This window comes from Macaca thibetana, chromosome 1 (genome assembly GCF_024542745.1).
Source record: "Macaca thibetana thibetana isolate TM-01 chromosome 1, ASM2454274v1, whole genome shotgun sequence".
Taxonomy (NCBI): domain Eukaryota; kingdom Metazoa; phylum Chordata; class Mammalia; order Primates; family Cercopithecidae; genus Macaca; species Macaca thibetana.
The window spans coordinates 139,869,341-139,887,955 of NC_065578.1; the positions used below are offsets into that span (position 1 = coordinate 139,869,341).

Genomic DNA, 18,615 nt, shown 5'->3' on the forward strand with positions numbered 1-18,615 from the left:
CAGATGAAGATGAAGGTAGAAGGGGAGGAGAGGCTGAGAGGCTAACCTGCCACTGGGACCCAGGGCCAAAGCCCTTTATGATTGAGGGAAAGTGACCACAGATCAGCAGATGATGGCTGAGAGATGTACTGGAGCGGGACCGTGGTCCGGTCCTGAACAACACATGCAGCCATGCCCAGAGATGCTAGGTTTAGAGGCTAACATGCAGTAGACAGAGCTGCTTGACCTTAAGTTACTTAACTTCTCAGGGCTTCAGTTTCCTCATCCGTAAAATGGTACCTACAGTAATGGTACCCAGTAATAGTACCTACAAAAGACTGGGAAGATGAGGGAAGGGAGGGAGCTCCCAGCTGTGTGGGGAGGAGCGTACAGGCGAGGGTAACCCACCATATGGTATTATAGGGATTTGTGTCTATTTCTGTTCTCCCTCCAGACTCTAGCCTCGTGGTTCTCAGACATGGGTATGCATCAGAATGACCCAGATGCATTAAAAACACTGCCAGGTCCGAGCCCCAGAGCTTCTGATTCAGTGGGGCTGGGATAAGGCCCAGTAATTTGCATTGCTCGCTAAGCCCAGGTGCTGCTGCTGCTACTGGTGGTGGTTCCGAGACTGCACTGTGGGCACCACTGCTCTGGAGTCTGTAGAGCCCCAGCAGGGACTCCTGTTGAGAAGAGACGGGCACATAGTGGGAGTAACTCTAGGACAAACAAAAATTCCAGATACAGTGCAAGAAGAGGTAGTGCTGAATGAAAAAGCGATCACTCCAGCAAAGCTTTAAAGTCATGGTGGTTTATGAAGGAAGTTAGAGTTGCACCTGGGGAGCAAGTGCTGAGGTTAATGGCCGTGCAATCCCCCGTCTGTTTTATTGGAACTGTTGTCAGAAGCAGAATGCTGGCCTGGTGGGACTATGGCCCTAGCAATGTTTTGGACTTGACAATGCCCATTTGGTGGGCATGATTCCAGTGGGATGCTATATTATGCATCTAAAGAATGTATTTGTCCTGGAAGAGTTCACTTTGTCCACTGCCCTCGAGCCTTTACCCAAGGCTAAACCCACATTCTGTACCCACATTTGGAATTGGTCCAGGAATTTTATACGTGTGTCAATTTGGAGAAACTCTCTCAGACACCCATTTGGAAATGAATTAGTGTTTTTCTCAGACAGTGAGTCCTCCATGCTTGCTGTTCCAATGGCCCTCCAGGTTTGGGCCCAGCACCTACCAGGAGAAGCATTCCCTCTGTAGCTTCCACCTGACCACAGCCAATCCAAGCCCCGCTCAGAACCCCAGGTCTGCCAGCGAGCCTGTGACTGGAATTATCTGTTAGGGATCAAGCATTAACTTGGCATAGGAGCAGCCCTGGCGCAGCTGGAGGCATCCGCATGCTGTGGTGCCCCAGGAGCAGAGGCACCCCTGAAATGCAGGCTGTGTGTTTGCTGCAGAGACACCATGGCCCGTAACTCCCCAGGCGTAGGTGAGCAGCTCTGCTGTCCAGGCAATTAAGTCAAGAAAGGGAACCAGCCCAGCTAATGGCTGGGATTAAAGCTAAATGAATTCAGCTCAAATGAAAGGGATACTGACCCTTCTCCCTCTGGTCTCATTATCTTAAGTAACAGTGCTTGGCAGGGGTATTGAAGCCTGCATTGATTGTTCTGTTTCTGTTTTTCCCCCTCAAAGCCCTAGATACAAGTTAAATCAGCCTTAATAATAAAAACCCAATACTCAACAGCCCTCAGATTTTCTTACCAGCCCTCCTTCATCTAAGAGAATCACCTGGTTTCTGAGTTGGAGGCGATCCGTTAGACCAACACTTCTCAAAGCATGGCCTGAGACCACTAACATCAAAGTAACTGGGATACGGATATAAAATGCACTTTCCAGGCCTCAGAGGGCTGTGGAACTGGAATATTGGGAAGTCAGGTTTGGGTATTTGTAGTGGGTTTTTTGGGTTTAATTTAATTTTTTAAATTGTGGAAAAATCAACATATAATTTTCGTTTCATAAAAAATGTCCATTTTAGTAATTTTTAAGCAGACAGTTCAGTGACATTAAGTACATTCACCTCTGTTCATCTCCAGAACGTTTTCATCATCTCAGATTGAAACTCTGCCCATTAAACACTAACTCCCCATCCTCCCCTCCTCCCAGCCCCTGGTAACTTCTGCTCTGCTTTCTGTCTCTTTGAATTTATCTGTTCTAGATATCTTTTTTTTTTTTTTATACTTTCAGTTCTAGGGTAGATATCTCTTATAAGTGGATTCTTGCAATATTTGTTCTTTTGTGACTGGCTTATTTTACTCAGCGTAATGTCTTCAAAGTTCATCCATCTTATACCATGTGTCAGAATTCCATTCCTTTTTAAGGCTGAAAAAATATCCCATTATATAGACAACAGATTTTGTTCATTTATTCATTCATTGGTGGACATTTGGGTTGTTTCCACCGTTTGGCTATTGTGAGTGATACTGCTATGAATATTGGTGTGCAAATATCTGTTAAGCTTCTGCTTCCAATTCTTTTGGGTGTACACCCAGAAGTGGAATTGCTGGGTCATGCAGCGATTAGTTCTGTGTTTTATTTTTTGAGTCAGTACTGTTTTTAAGCAGCCCACGTGGTTCTAAGGTGCAGTCAGGGTTGCAACCAGAAGACCAGGTGATCAGACTCTGCTGGTGGAATCATCTGAAGACTCTGAACAACCCCAGATGCCCAAACCACACTCCACACCAACTAAATCAGCCTTTCTCAGATGGGACCCACACACTTGCATTTTTTTAAAGTCCCCTGGTGATTCCAGTGTGTAGTCAACTTTGAGAACCATTGGTTTCCATCAGTGATCCTCAAATTTGAGTGTGTATAAAATTCACACAATGGCTAAGGATACAGATTCCTGAGAGAGCACACCACCCCCTCCCCCCGCCCACCACCACCACCACCACCACCACCACCACCACCACCACCACCACAACAACAACAACAACCCCAAAGAGGCTCATTTAATGCATCTGTGGTCAGTCTGGGCTTCCCGGGTCTGAAGACTTCCCAGGTGATTCTAATGTGTAGCCAACGCTGAGAGCTACTAATCTTGTTCAGTCTTTCAATGAAACATGAGAACACTGAGACTGTGAGGAGTGACGCGCTCTGCCCAAGTCCCTGAGCTTGTTAGGGTCTGAGTCTGCACTCATTCCCAGGGCTGATTTTCAAGACAGTCCCACAGGTTCTCCATACTCTGCCTCGCAGGTGCAGGGGGTAGAATCATATATAGAACCTGCATCTTTTCTACTCTTAATTTGAACTGTAATCCTTGAATTAGAGTATAGTCAGTGCTGCTATAAGGCTTGTTTTGGAATGTAAACTTGTTTCTAACATGATTGATGTATTAGGGAGCAATATTAATGTGTTGGGAAGATTATTGATATGCTAGAGAATAATATTAACATATTCAAGAATGTGAATTTCACATTTGCTTATGTGTAATTTCTTGCATGTAAAAGCAGAAAACTGTACCCAGCTGTGCCAAAACACAAAAGAATATGCAAAATATACCTCCAATATTAGTCAGCTACCTCATTTTCCATGTGTGATTTGAGCCACATGCACCCACATCTGTTGCTGTAACTTCCCCTCTGATATCAAATAACCCTTCTTCCCCCATTCACAATAACTCACTGGCTGGGTGCGGTGGCTCACGCCTGTAATCCCAGCAATTTGGAAGGCCGAGGTGGATGTCAGGCCTCTGAGCCCAAGCCAAGCCATCGCATCCCCTGTGACTTGCACGTATATGCCCAGATGGCCTGAAGTAACTGAAGAATCACAACAGAAGTGCAAATGCCCTGCCTCACCTTAACCGATGACATTCCACCACAAAAGAAGTGAAATGGCTGGTCCTTGCCTTAAGCGATGATATTATCTTGTGAAATTCCTTTTCCCGGCTCATCCTGGCTCAAAAGCTCCCCCACTGAGCACCTTGTAACCCCCACTCCTGCCCGCCAGAGAACAACCCCCTTTGACTGTAATTTTCCTTTACCTACCCAAATCCTATAAAACGGCCCCACCCTTATCTCTTTTTGGACTCTCTTTTTGGACTCAGCCCGCCTGCACCCAGGTGAAATAAACAGCCATGTTGCTCACACAAAGGCTGATTGGTGGTCTCTTCACACGGACGCGCATGACAGTGGGTGGATCACCTGAGGTCAGAAGATGGAGACCACCCTGGGCAACATGGTGAAACGCATCTCTACTAAAAATACAAAAATTAGCTGGGCATAGTGGTGCATACCTGTAATCCCAGCTACTCAGGAGGCTGAGACAGGAGAATCACTTGAGCCTGGGAGGCGGAGGCTGCAGTAAGCTGGATTGCATTCCAGCCTAGGTGACAGATCGAGACTTCATCTCAAAAAATAAAAATAAGATAACTCACAAGCTGCAACCCTTCAAATGCCCACTTCCACAAGCAAACTGCAGGTCATTTTCAAAGCCAAGTGCTGTATTTATTATGCATTTTTAAGCATTTAACTTGGCTAAAACTGTGCTACCATAAGGGGGGTTCCAGTCCTTTCTTTTTCTTTCGTTTTTTTTTTTTTTTTTTTAGACAGAGTCTTGGTTTTGTCGCCCAGGCTGGACTGCAATGGCATGATCTTGGCTCACTACAACCTCCATCACCTGAGTTCAAGGGCTTCTCCTGCTTCAGCCTCCCAAGTAGCTGGAATTACAGGCGCCCGCCACCGCACACAGTTAATTTTTGAATTTTTAGTAGAGATGGGTTTCACCATGTTGTCCAGACTGGTCTCGAACTCCTGACCTCAGGTGATCCACCCGCCTCAGTCTTCCAAAGTGCTGGGATTACAGGCGTGAGCCACCGCGCCCGGCCCAATTCTTTCTTTATATGCGTGCCACTGATAAGTTTTCAAGTGTGAAACACCCTAGCTCCATTTTTCCCATGAGCCCTGTGGTTTTTATTGTGTGATATTGAATAGTGTAATGACTTGTAAAAAGGAATGTGTATGTCACCTGATAGAAGAACTAACTGTAGAAGTAATTATACACATTGCTTTTTAGCATCCTTTTAACAGTGGTTGAGAAGCTCACTGCCCCCTTGAGAATTTTAGTTCCTGTCCCTCCCTTTCCTCCCTCTATGGCCACTAGATGGCGCACTCCTCCGCTGGGGTCGGGCGCTGTTCTCGGTGCCTTTGCAGCGGCAACCTGGTCCGCGTGGACGCCGTTCTTGAACTCTCGTCTCACTGAGGTTTGATCGGGTCTGGAACAACTTCACAGCCTGGTTCTCCTCTTTAGATTGGATTTCCCCAATCCCAGTGCTCATTCAAGATTTACTTCCACCCATTTTAGCTCTGGCTCCTTTTTGGATGGTACTTCCTCCCAGGCTGTCTGCAGGAGCTGCCTCGCTGCACACCTCTGCTCACCTGCTCATCTGGTTCCTCTGCTCACCTGTCCTGCCGTTTAACCCACAGAGATCTACTTCAGAGACACAAATGTCGTTGTTTCATGCCTTTCTGTACTTCATAAAGAAATCGGTCTGCGTGGTATCTTTGTAATACAACATAAGCCCAGATAATGTTCTTTCACATCCATTTGTTCAGCTGGCTTTATCCACCTTACTTACTTACTTTCATTTTAGCTTCCCTATTATGTACTTGAAAATTCAGTATCCTGGAACATATTTCGTTTAGGGCTGTCTTTCACTCATCTTTACCACAAATTCAAGGTCATCTAGTTTCGTGGCGTGTTTGGGAACCAGCAGTTGAGTCATCCATAAAAACAAATAATTTAAACTAAAAACTGTAACTGTTCTTCGGAGCTGGCATTCTCACTCCCATATCCGCAGGGATTTCTCCGATGATAATTTCCTTCTCATGTTTGGATAAAATAGCAGCTGCAAAACTGTCAGCAACTTGGGGTTCAAGTTTGTTCTTTCCTGCAAATACTGGTAGTTCAGCATTGGAACATATTTATATCTTACAGTCACTTAAAACCCTCATTTCTGAAATCAAATTTTCTGTTCTCTTTTCTTCTACAATAGAGATCAGCAAACTACAGTCTGTGTTTGGACGGCAAAACCTAAAATATTTACCCTCTGGCCCTGTAGCGAAAACGTTTTCCATCCCCTGTTCTAGAACCTAAAGTGTGATTGTTTAACAGAAACTAAGGCTCCTCAGTGTGACATGGAGGTGGACAGGCCTCAGGATGTCAGCGAATCCTCTGAAACTGGGTTCAAAATTTGGTTTGTGACGCAAATGTACATTTTTGTAGGAAAAAGAATCAAAGCTATCATCAGAGTCTCAAAGGGGTCCAAGACTTCAAAAGGTTTAAAAACATATTGTCTACTGATGGGCAGTGTGACTGAGCATGAGAGCCCACCATAACATCCTAGGCGTGAGCAATGAGGCCAACATGCTTACATGCCTTGTAGGGCACTTCAGAATCTACTTCATACTATAAGATGTGGAAAAGGTTATGTGGAACCCAATACAAATGTGGTCTTTCCATTACCATGTATTTTCCTCCTTGGGTGGCAAGGCCTGTTCTCCCCCACTATTCTTGTCTCATCTGAAGTACATCTTCAGAATCTTCACCCCAGGTACCACTGAGTAAGGGCTCATGCTTCCTACCCACACCCTTATCTCTGCCTCCCAGGATTATATCAGTTTCTAGAATCATAGCCTTCCAATTGCACGCCAGGAACCCTGGAGCTGGATTTAGAGCCCATTGCAATAACTGCCTCTCATCTCGTCCCTTGTGACATCTGTCCCTCTATTTGTAGATTCTCTTCTGCCTTTTTAGGTTGGTTTATCATCTCGATGCATATTTGATATTATTGGACACTATGGAGTGTCAATGATAAATGTGTAATTGAGGGTGGCAGGGACAGAGCAGAGCACCTCACATGGCACCTGAGAAAGCCTGTCCCAAACCTTGGAGGCAGGAGGGGTGGTGTTTGCCTTTAGGAGTTTCTTCTGAACTGTAACACCCTTGTCTGCCCTGATTGGTTTCTATTTTCTTTCAATAATTCTTCATCTTATCTATTGAGATCACTTTGAACTTTTATCCCATTTTCCAAAATGCAGCCTCCCACCTATGTGTCTCATCTATAAATACAAGGTCATTAGCTCTGAGGCCCATTTGAAGCCACAAGAAATTCACTGAGACAGAAAGTGGCTACTTCATTTGCATTACTCAATCTCATCACCTACAAAAGAAACAAACACTGGCCAGGCACGTGTCTGTAATCCCAGCACTTTGGGAGGCGGAGGTGGGCTGATTGCTTGAGCCCAGGAGTTCGAGACCTGTCTGGACAATATGGCAAAACCCTGTCTCTACAAAAAAAGTGCAAACATTAGCTGGCATGGTGATATGTACCTGTGGTCCCAGCTACTCAGGAGGCTGAGGTGGGAGGATCACTTAAGCCCAGGAAATTGAGGCTGCAGTGAGCTGTAATTGCACCACTGCACTCCAGCCTGGACAGCAGAGTGAGACCCTGTCTCAAACAAAACAATCACAGACTGTGTAGGTGGAAAGAATACAAAGGATTCACAGAATTCCTGGGTTTCATCATCAGAGTGCCTGTAAGGAATGTGGAAAAAGACCTGCAAGCTTTACCTCTTGGCACTGCAGCACTGTCAGACCCAGGCCTCTGTTTTATAACAAATATTTGAAATGACCTCTTTATTATTTTGAAATGATATTCATAGATGTAACATAATCCACCTACATGCATAATTTTATAGAAATCAATATACTGTCCTAACTGGGATATAAAAAAGAAATAAAAGGGGGAGTAATTTATAATGAATTGGTACATGTCTCAGTGTGTGAATGCTTGTGTGCAACTAGAAGATGAAATGAGTTAAACACTCACACCTACTTATAAAGAAGATGCTTGGATTTAAGAGAAGTAAGATAATATTCAACTGACACTTCTTAAACACTTTTTTTCCAAGGCAGGGTCTTACTCTGTTGCCCAGGCTGGACTACAGTGGCACAAACACAGCTTACTGCAGCCTCAAACTCCCAGGCCTCAGCTATCCTCTCACCTCAGCCTCCCGAGTAGCTGGGACTACAGGTATGCACCACCATGCCCAGCTAATTTTTGCATTTTTTTGTAGATATGGGTTTTTGCCATGTTGCCCAGGCTGGTCTTAAACTTCTGGGATCAAGTGATCTACCCACCTTGGCCTCCCCAATTGCTGGGATCACTGGAGTGAACCTCCACACCCTGCCTCTTCTCAAACTTTTGTATTACACTTGACATTTTGAAATGAGGACTAAGTAAATTTGCTCACACATAAATGCTGTCACCATATGGTACAGACGGGTACAGTGTGTGACGTTGTTTGACTCTCCACAGAGGCACTGGCCACCATGAAGTGATTTTCTGAAATGCTGAATAACACTGTCAACAAAAAAGAGTCAGATTCTGTAAAATATTTCAAGAGGTTTATTCCAAGCCAAATGTGAGGACTACAACCTGTGACAGCCCCAGGAAGTCCTGAGGACATGTGTCTAAGGTGTTGGGGCTACAACTTGGTTTTATATATTGTAGAGAGACACGAGACATCAGTCAGTCTATGTGGGGTATGCATTGGTTTGGTCTGAAAGGCAGGACAACTCAAAGCCTGGGGTTTCCGGGTCATAGATGGATTAAAAGACTTTCTGGTTGGCAATTTGCTGAAAGAATTAAGTTTTTATCTAAAGTCCTGGAATCAAGGGGTTATGAAGAAAGGTTCTTATGCAGAGGAAGCCTCCAGGTAGCAGGCTTGAGAGAGAATAGATGGTAAATGTCTCTTTCATGAGAACTAAAAAGGTGCCAGATTCTTAATTAAATCTCTCCTGGATCAGGAAAAGACCTGGAAAGGGAAGGGGATTCTCTACAGATGTAGATTTTCCCACAAGAGACAGCTGTGCAGGGCCCTTTCAAAATATGTCAAAGAAATATTCTATTTTGGGGTAAAATACTTAAATTTATTTTAGGTCCTGCTATCTGTTGTGTATTTTATTTTATTTATTTTATTTTATTTTATTTTATTTTATTTTATTTTTTTATTTTATTTTATTTTTGAGACAGTCTCACTCTGTTGCCCAGGCTGGAGTGCAGTGGCATGATCTCTGCAACCTCTACCTCCTGGGTTCAAGTGATTCTCATGCTTCAACCTCCCAAATACAGATGCCACCACCCTGCCCGGCTAATTTTTTGTATTTTTAGTAGAGACGGGGTTCCACCATGTCAGCCAAGCTGGTCCTGAACTCCTGACCTCAGCTGATCTGCCCACCTTGACCTCCCAAAGTGCTGGGATTACAGGTATGAACCACTGTGCCAGGCCTATTGTGTTGGTATCTTATTGCTGCAAAGAGTCTGTTCTATCAGTCTGAAGATCTCTGTTTTAATGTTAATACTGGTCAGTTGTTCCTGAATTCCAAAGGGAGGAGGGTATAATGAGGCGTGCCTGACCCCCTCACCTTTCTCATCATGGCCTGAACTAGTTTTTCAGGCCCCTTTTCTTGGCCAAGAGAGGGGTCCATCAGTCAGTTGGGGAGCTTAGAATTTTATTTTTGGTTTATAACACTTTATAAAGGTCCAAACTAAACAAGGTACAGTCTTTCCTAGATTGACAATTACCTAGATTGACACAGTAGTTGCATTCCTGAAAAGTTCAGTATATATTAAAACAGTGCAAAAACTATTTTTTTAGCATATAACACAAAGTTAGGTTCTGAGGTAATTTTGAGCAAGCTTTTGACCCTTAGGGACTTTGCGCAGGACATCCTACAGCTGTGTGGATGCTGGCCGATTCTGCATGGTACAGGACTGTCATGCAGATGTAAACCAAAAATTAAATTCAAAGGCCCCACAACCATCTGAATGGACTTTCTTTTTTCTTTCTTTCTTTCTTTTTTTTTTTTTTGAGATGGAGTCTCTCTGTGTCACCCAGGCTGGAGTGCAATGGCACAAGCTCAGCTCACTGCAACCTCTGCCTCCTGGTCTCAAACCCCTGACTTCAGGTGATCCGCCTGCCTCAGCCTCCCAAAGTGCTGGGATTACAGGAGAGAGCCACTGTGCCCGGCCCATCTGAATGGACTTCCTTCTAGGTCAGAGCACTGAAAAATTTAACCTAAAAGTCTGGTTTAGGCCATGATGGAAGTGGGGGCTGAAAATGCCTCATTATACCTGCCAACATTAACATCAACACAGACCTTAGGTCTGATGAGAGGCATTTACATTCTGTTCTGTGTAGCTGGCTACCTGGAGGCTTCATCTGCATGATCAGACTTTGGACTCCACAACCTCTTATCCCAACCCAGACATTCTCTCCTTTTGAGAACTCTTTTTTTTTTTTTTTTTTTTTTTTTTTTTTTTTGAAATGGAGTCTTACTGTGTCACCCAGGCTGGAGTGCAATGGCACAAGCTTAGCTCACTGCAACCTCTGCCTCCTGGGTTCAAGCAACTCTCCTGCCTCAGCCTCCTGAGTAGCTAGGATTTCAGGCACACACCACCATGCCTGGCTAATTTTTGTATTTTTAGTAGAGATGGGGTTTCGCCATGTTGGCCAGGCTGGTCTCCAACCCTGACCTCAAGCGATCTGCCTGCCTCAGCCTCCCAAAGTGCTGGGATTACAGGCGTGAGCCACCACGCCTGGCCTCTATTGATAACTCTTTCAACCAATTGCCAATTAGAAAAATTTTAAATCTACCTATAAATTGGAAGCTGCCCCCCGCCCCTCAAGTTGTCTCGTGCTTCTGGACCAGACCAATGTGTATCTTAAATGTATTTGACTGATGTCTCATGTCTCCCAAAAATATATAAAACCAAGCTGCATCCTGACCACCTTGGGCACACATTCTCAGGGTCTCCTGAAGGCTGTGTCATGGGCCATGGCCCTCGTATTTGACTCAGAATAAATTTCGTCAAATGTTTTACAGTTTGGCTCTTTTCATTGACATACATTATTATGCCATTCTGATTACAGGGGGGATACCCACTCCTGTCACTGCAACAACCAAAAAGCAAGCCTGCAAATTTACAGCTTCCTAGAAGGCAGCTGTCCCCATCAAGAGCCACTGCTTTTAGAGAGTGTTACAGATAAAATGCACTGAGGCAAAGGTCCTTGAACAGATCCAATCCCTTTATCTTTCTGTTGATGGCAGTGTTGTTCATTCAACATATTCAACATACTCTTTCCTTTTTTTGTGTGAGCACCATGCTTCTTTCTAACTGTTTGCTGTGTGGAGAATATAGTCTACCAGGGGACAGAGATGTTAAGTATGATAAATAAGCAACCAAATAGACAAGACAATTAAGGGCTGTGATCATTGCTTTGATGGAAATAAGATGGTTTTTGAAAGATTAACAGGGCGGGGGAGTTATTTCAAATAGTGTGTGCAGGAGAAGGCTCTGAGGAAACACTGGTGTGAGATCCAGTCGCAGTAAGAGCAGAGAGAAGAGGGTTCACGTGGAGGAGGCAGCACGTACCAAGATCCCGAGACTGGAAAGAGTTTGGAATGACGGACCATGTGTGTATTCCAGGATGGCTGGAGCTTCCACCTTAGGACCTTGGTGCTGGCCACTCCTCTCCCTCAAACACTGGGCCTCCCCACATTTTTCCTTACTTCCTTCAGACCCCTGCCCTAATCTCATTACATCAGAGACACCTTTCCTGTCTCCTCTCTATAAACAGCAGCCACCACCCCAGCCCTGGCACCCCCATCTCCTTTTTCCCACTTTACTTTCCTCCATTGCATTTACCTCCACCTGTCAGTACCTATTTCCTCTTCCTTTTGTTGTCTATCACCTCTTCCATCCACCAGAATGTAAGCTCCATGAGGGCAGGCTTGGTCCATTTTGTTCACAGCTGTATCGCCAGCTCCTAAAACAATGCCTGAGGCTTGGTGTGCTGGCTCATGCCTGTAATCCCAGCACTTTGGGAGGCTGAGGCTGGCGGATCACTTGAGGTCAGGAGTTGAAGAACAGCCTGGCCAACATGCTGAAACCCCATCTCTACTGAAAATACAAAAATTAGCTGGGCATGGTGGCACACACTTCTAATCCAAGCTATTCAGGAGGCTGAGGTGGGAGGATCACTTGAACCCGGGAGGCAGAGGTTGCAGTGAGCTGAGATAGCACCACTGCACTCCAGCCTGGGTGACAGAGTGAGACCCTGTCTCAAATAAATAAATGATAAATAAAACAGTGCCTGACACATAATAGGTACTCAGCAAATTTTTTTTAGTGAGTTATTGAGGAGAAAAACTATTCAAGATAATGTTGACAAGACAGTCAAGAGCTGAATCATGTAAGTCCTCGTAGGATTTTATTCCAAGTACAGCGGGAGGGAAGGGAAGGGCCCTGTACAAAGAGGAATGATATCAACTAGATTACGGTTTTAAAAGATCATGCTGGCTGCTGGCTGGAAAATGAAAGCAAGACCAGAAATAAGAGAGCCAGTGAGGAGTCTCCAGTCTGACCCACACAAAGAGATGGCGGTGGCTTACAGTAGGGCAGTGGATAGGCTTGGGAGGTGGCACCAACAGGACTTGCCGATGGATTAGATATGGGGGTGATGTTTAAAAGAATGAGGGTGACTCTGCTATGTTGTCACCCTGAGTCTCTGGATGGATATGGTGAAGCCATTTACTAAGATGAGGGAGAAATTCAGAGTGGTGATAAACATTCTCACCAAGTTTTTCCTAACAATTATCAGATGCCTGAGTTTGATACTTTGAGTCAACCCAGGCATCGATGCCTACTTCTGATTTGCTGTAGCTTGTGTGCCACGGCCTCACAGTTTCTGTGGAAACCCCACCATACATCAGCCCCAACACAAAGCACAGCCTCGTTAGAGATAGGCTACCTCCAGCACCGTGACTGCTCCAGGCTTAATCTCTCCTGGTGTTGACACCTTTGCCAGTGATGTTGTCTCATGGGATCATGGGATTCATGCTCTTTATAAACCATTGCCTTCTTCCTGTTTCTTTCATTTATTTTTCCTCTCATTCACCTGCCCTCTGAGCTATGTAACTTTTCCTTTACCTTCCAACAGAGGCCTTTCGTTACATTTAGAGCAAATGGAATGCATAGCAGGCACCAAAGATGGAGGTGCTATGCAAATAACAGACACCAAGCTCTCTGTGGGTGGGGTTCTTGTGTGTTTTCTCTTCACAGCACCCAGCACAATACTTGGAACATAAGCCAGACACATTTATTGAGCACCATTTCTGCTGCACCCGTGAAGAAAACACTCAACCCACCCAGACAGACAGTCAGCTCCCCCACAGGACTTAAGCAAGTGGGCCGGTCTCTGTTTATTGTCATACACTCACACACTCACACAGCTGTCAGGCGAGCACTAGGCACTTATCACATTTTTATTAAGCCCATCACATCTGACTCTTTGTAGGGATGCCAGAAAGTGCCCGATTTCTGCATGATGGGATGGACTGTGGGTGGAGTAAGGTCAGACAAACGGAGATGGGCCAGTAGCCTAGACAAGTTAAGGGAGAAAAACAATGAATTTATTTTCCACTCATCAGCCGAGCTTTCTGTGGGCTAGGAACGGGGTGCCTGGCTAAAATGAAGCAACACTGTGTCTCTTCCTGCTGTTTTCTCCAACTCCCCTCAGCAAATCATGAATGAAAAAACGAATGAATGAACAAACGTAGAATTATTATAAGGATTAAGTGCAGGCAGGGTGCAGTGGCTCATGCCTGTAATCGCAGCACGTTGGGAGGCCGAGGTGGGAGGATCACTTCAGCTCAGGAGTTCAAGACCAGCCTGGGCAACAAAGCGATACCCCCATCTCAATTTTTAAATTTTGATTTAGAATAATAAATAAATTTTTTAAAAGATTAAGCGAAATGTTTTTTAAGTACCTAGAATAGTGCCTAGTATATAGAGAATTCAACATAAGTGTTTGATAGAAAGAGAGCAAAAATAGGCCAGGTGTGGTGACTCATACCTGTAATCCCAGCACTTCAGGAGGTTGAGGTGGGCAGGTCACTTGAGCCCACAAGTTGGAGACCAGCCTGGGCAATGTGGTGAAACCCCATTTCTACTAAAAATACAAAAATTAGCCAGGTACAGTGGCACATGCCTGTAGTTCCAGCTAATCAGGTGGCTGAGATGGGAGGATAGTTTAAACCTGGGAGGCGGAGGTGGCAGTGAGCTGTGATGGTACCACTGCCCTCCAGCCTGGGCGACAGAGCAAGACCCTGTCTCAAAAAAACAGAAAGAGAGTAAGAATAGCTTTGTCTGTATCTGCCAGCAGCCACGTTTGTGGAGTCAGAGGAATGAAGGGATCAAAGGGAACAGGAACATCATAGAGAATACCCCCAGGATCTGAAGACCCCAGCGCAATACCTCGAGCTTAAATGCCTGTGTTTTCATTCTCCCTTCTCCATAGGATCATGGGAGACCACCTGGACCTTCTCCTAGGAGTGGTGCTTGTGGCCAGTCCTGTGTTTGGATTTCCTTCCTGCTCCTTTGATGGCCGAATAGCCTTTTATCGTTTCTGCAACCTCACCCAGGTCCCCCAGGTCCTCAACACCACTGAGAGGCTCCTGTTGAGCTTCAACTATATCCGGACAGTCACTGTTTCATCCTTCCCCTTTCTGGAACAGCTGCAGCTGCTGGAGCTCGGGAACCAGTATACCCCCTTGACTATTGACAAGGAGGCCTTCAGAAACCTGCCCAACCTTAGAATCTTGGACCTGGGAAGTAGTCAGATATACTTCTTGCATCCAGATGCTTTTCAGGGACTGTTCCATCTGTTTGAACTTAGACTGTATTTCTGTGGTCTCTCCGATGCTGTATTGAAAAATGGTTATTTCAGAAATTTAAAGTCTTTAACTCGCTTGGATCTATCCAAAAATCAGATTCGTAGCCTTTACCTTCATCCTTCATTTGGGAAGCTGAATTCCTTGAAGTCCATAGATTTTTCCTCCAACCAAATATTTCTTGTATGTGAACATGAGCTCGAGCCCCTCCAAGGGAAAATGCTCTCCTTTTTCAGCCTCGCAGCTAATAACTTGTATAGCAGAGTCTCAGTGGACTGGGGAAAATGTATGAACCCGTTCAGAAACATGGTGCTGGAGACACTAGATGTTTCTGGAAATGGCTGGACAGTGGATATCACAGGAAACTTTAGCAATGCCATCAGCAAAAGCCAGGCCTTCTCTTTGATTCTTGCCCACCACATCATGGGTGCCGGGTTTGGCTTCCATAACATCAAAGATCCTGACCAGAACACATTTGCTGGCCTGGCCAGAAGTTCAGTGAGACACCTGGACCTTTCACATGGGTTTATCTTCTCCCTGAACTCCCGAGTCTTTGAGACACTCCAGGATTTGCAGGTTCTGAACCTTGCCTACAACAAGATAAATAAGATTGCGGTTGAAGCATTTTACAGACTTGACAACCTCCAAGTTCTCAATTTGTCGTATAACCTTCTGGGGGAACTTTACAGTTCGAATTTCTATGGACTACCTAAGGTAGCCTACATTGATTTGCAAAAGAATCATATTGGAATAATTCAAGACCAAACATTCAAATTCCTGGAAAACTTACAGACCTTGGATCTCCGAGACAATGCTCTTACAACCATTCATTTTATTCCAAGCATACCTGATATCTTCTTGAGTGGCAATAAACTAGTGACTTTGTCAGAGATCAACCTTACAGCCAACTTCATCCACTTATCAGAAAACAGGCTAGAAAATCTAGATATTCTCTACTTTCTCCTACGGGTACCTCATCTCCAGATTCTCATTTTAAATCAAAATCGCTTATCCTCTTGTAGTGGAGCTCAAACCCCTTCAGAGAATCCCAGCTTAGAACAGCTTTTCCTTGGAGGAAATATGTTGCAACTTGCCTGGGAAACTCAACTCTGTTGGGATGTTTTTGAGGGACTTTCTAATCTTCAAGTTCTGTATTTGAATAATAACTATCTTAATTCCCTTCCACCAGGAGTATTTAGCCATCTGACTGCATTAAAGAGACTAAGCCTCAACTCCAACAGGCTGACAGTTCTTTCTCACAATGATTTACCTGCTAATTTAGAGATCCTGGACATATCTGGGAATCAGCTCCTAGCTCCCGATCCTGATTTATTTGTATCACTTAGTGTCTTGGATATAACTCATAACAAGTTCATTTGTGAATGTACACTTAGCACTTTTATCCATTGGCTTAATCACACCAATGTCACTATAGCTGGGCCTCCTGCAGACATACATTGCGTGTACCCTGACTCGCTCTCCGGGGTTTCCCTCTTCTCTCTTTCCACGGAAGCTTGTGATGAAGAGGAAGTCTTAAAGTCCCTAAAGTTCTCCCTTTTCATTGTATGCACTGTCACTCTGACTCTGTTCCTCATGACCATCCTCATAGTCACGAAGTTCCGGGGCTTCTGTTTTATCTGTTATAAGACAGCCCAGAGACTGGTGTTCAAGTACCATCCCCAGGGCACAGAACCTGATACGTACAAATATGATGCCTATTTGTGCTTCAGCAGCAAAGACTTCGCATGGGTGCAGAATGCTTTGCTCAAACACCTGGACACTCAATACAGTGACCAAAACAGATTTAACCTGTGCTTTGAAGAAAGAGACTTTGTCCCGGGAGAAAACCACATTGCCAATATCCAGGACGCCATCTGGAACAGTAGAAAGATTGTTTGTCTTGTGAGCAGACACTTCCTTAGAGATGGTTGGTGCCTTGAAGCCTTCAGTTATGCCCAGGGCAGGTGCTTATCTGATCTTAACAGTGCTCTCATCATGGTGGTGGTTGGGTCCTTGTCCCAGTACCAGTTGATGAAACATCAATCCATTAGAGGCTTTGTACAGAAACAGCCGTACTTGAGGTGGCCTGAGGATCTCCAGGATGTTGGCTGGTTTCTTCATAAACTCTCTCAACAGATACTAAAGAAAGAAAAAGAAAAGAAGAAAGACAGTAACATTCCGTTGCGAACTGCAGCAACCATCTCCTAATAAAAGGAGCAATTTCCAACCTATCTCAAGCCACAAATAACTCTTCACTTTGTATTTACACCAAGTTACCATTTTGGGGTCCTCTCCGGAGATTTCTTTTCTTTTTGCTACTATGAAAACAACATAAATCTCTCGATTTTCATATCAACACCGTGTTCTGTCTCACTAACCTCTAAATAGAAAATAATAGATCTAGAAAATTGCAGCTGCCCTTAGAGATTCCCAGTCTCCATTGGTTTTCTTTCAGATCCAATAATACTGTTCTGTCCTGCTGTGTTGATTATGGAATGTATCCCTAATCATGGGAAGGACACCTTGGGAGAAGCTGCAGATGGCTGACGTGCTTTCTCTAGCATTCAGTCAAAAATGAGATGGTCCATGATTCTGGGTTCTCTGTGTTCTGCAAAACAACATTAAGTGGAAAACAAACAGAAGCAGAGGCACATTTCCTTCTTTTGCCACAGAAACAATGCCACTGTTGAGTGCAAGTCACGCTTTGTCTTGTAGATAAGAGGTGGCCCCAAAGAAGCTGGGATGAATGAGAGTCACTCCCTCTCTTGTGGCTGTACCGCACTTCATGTTCTTACCTTCAGCTTCTCCAGGTCTTGCCCAGTGAGCCAAGAACTTTCTTTTACATGCTGCCTTTATTTCAGCCTGGCCTTCAAGACCTTCCGTGATTTATCACCAACCTACCTTTTCAGCTTTATTTCCTAGCACACCTCATTGATCAGCCGCTCAGGCTGTTGCATGAAAAACACGGACTTTGCACACAGATCCTGGGTTGAGTTCTGAGTCAGCTGTGTATTAGCTGTGTAACCTTGGCCATGGTATGCCCTTGCTGGGCCTACATTTTCTCACATAACAGCATCTATGTCATAGAATTCCTGTGAAAATTAAATTGGCCAAGGATGTCAGGGCCTCTCAGATCTTTTCCTTTGTTGCCCTAATGACCACAAGAGCACACACACACTGAAGGCCTTCTGGGGGCAGTCGCAATTTCAATGAAGTTGTACTTTTTTATCTTCAATGAAATCTAAGTGTATTTTCCATTCTGTTCCTTTTTTTCGTGTTTATTAATATAGAAATGTGTTTTTGCAAAAGGATTAAGAACACTTAAAGCAAGGAAACTGTGCCAAAATTACCCCATAGCTTCACACACTGCCTCCTCCAAGTCCAGCATAACTCCAGGTCACCTCCTCAGCTCTCCAGACTGTCACCTTCTTCCCCTCACTGGGCCCCTCAATTCTGACTCCTACAATACACACACACACACTTCTCATCCCAACTTCTTTCGGCCACTTATAATCAATGAGACCGAGCTTGCCCTGCATCCAGTGATGGCATTATTTTCATGCACATCATGCAGGCCCCACTCTTCCTCTTTCCTCTGGATTCTTCTCCCATCTCTGCACATCCATCCTACATGCTCAAAATCCAGCCCATGAAGCTCCCTGGGATCCCTCCAACCCAAAGTCCTGTCTCCCTTTTGTGAAAACTCTTGACACTTTATCTGGTCTTTTAAAAGTAGCTCTTACTATCACTTCCTGTCTGCTTTGTTCTGAGCCTGCCTGGCCGCCCGCCCCTCTAGAGGATAAGTTCCCTGAGGACAGACCTTGTCTTCTGTGTCCT

The 18,615-nt window shown here is 44.7% G+C and overlaps 1 protein-coding gene across 5 annotated transcripts in view; it reads left to right on the top strand.

Annotated features, from left to right (window-relative positions):
- The window catches only part of TLR5 (toll like receptor 5), a 33,018-nt gene extending 14,985 nt beyond the window's left edge, over positions 1–18,033 (top strand). The window contains exons 3-5 of one of the 5 annotated variants that reach the window (XM_050780004.1): positions 7,953–8,074; positions 9,215–9,310; positions 14,406–18,033. In XM_050780004.1, coding sequence (XP_050635961.1) covers positions 14,410–16,986 — 2,577 coding nt within the window. In that variant the 5' untranslated portion in view covers positions 7,953–8,074; positions 9,215–9,310; positions 14,406–14,409 and the 3' untranslated portion in view covers positions 16,987–18,033. The remainder of the gene's footprint in view (positions 1–7,952; positions 8,075–9,214; positions 9,311–14,405) is intronic. The other 4 variants (XM_050780034.1, XM_050780015.1, XM_050780026.1 and 1 more) reach the window with 4 other exon arrangements.
- The last annotated feature ends 582 nt before the right edge of the window (positions 18,034–18,615 follow it).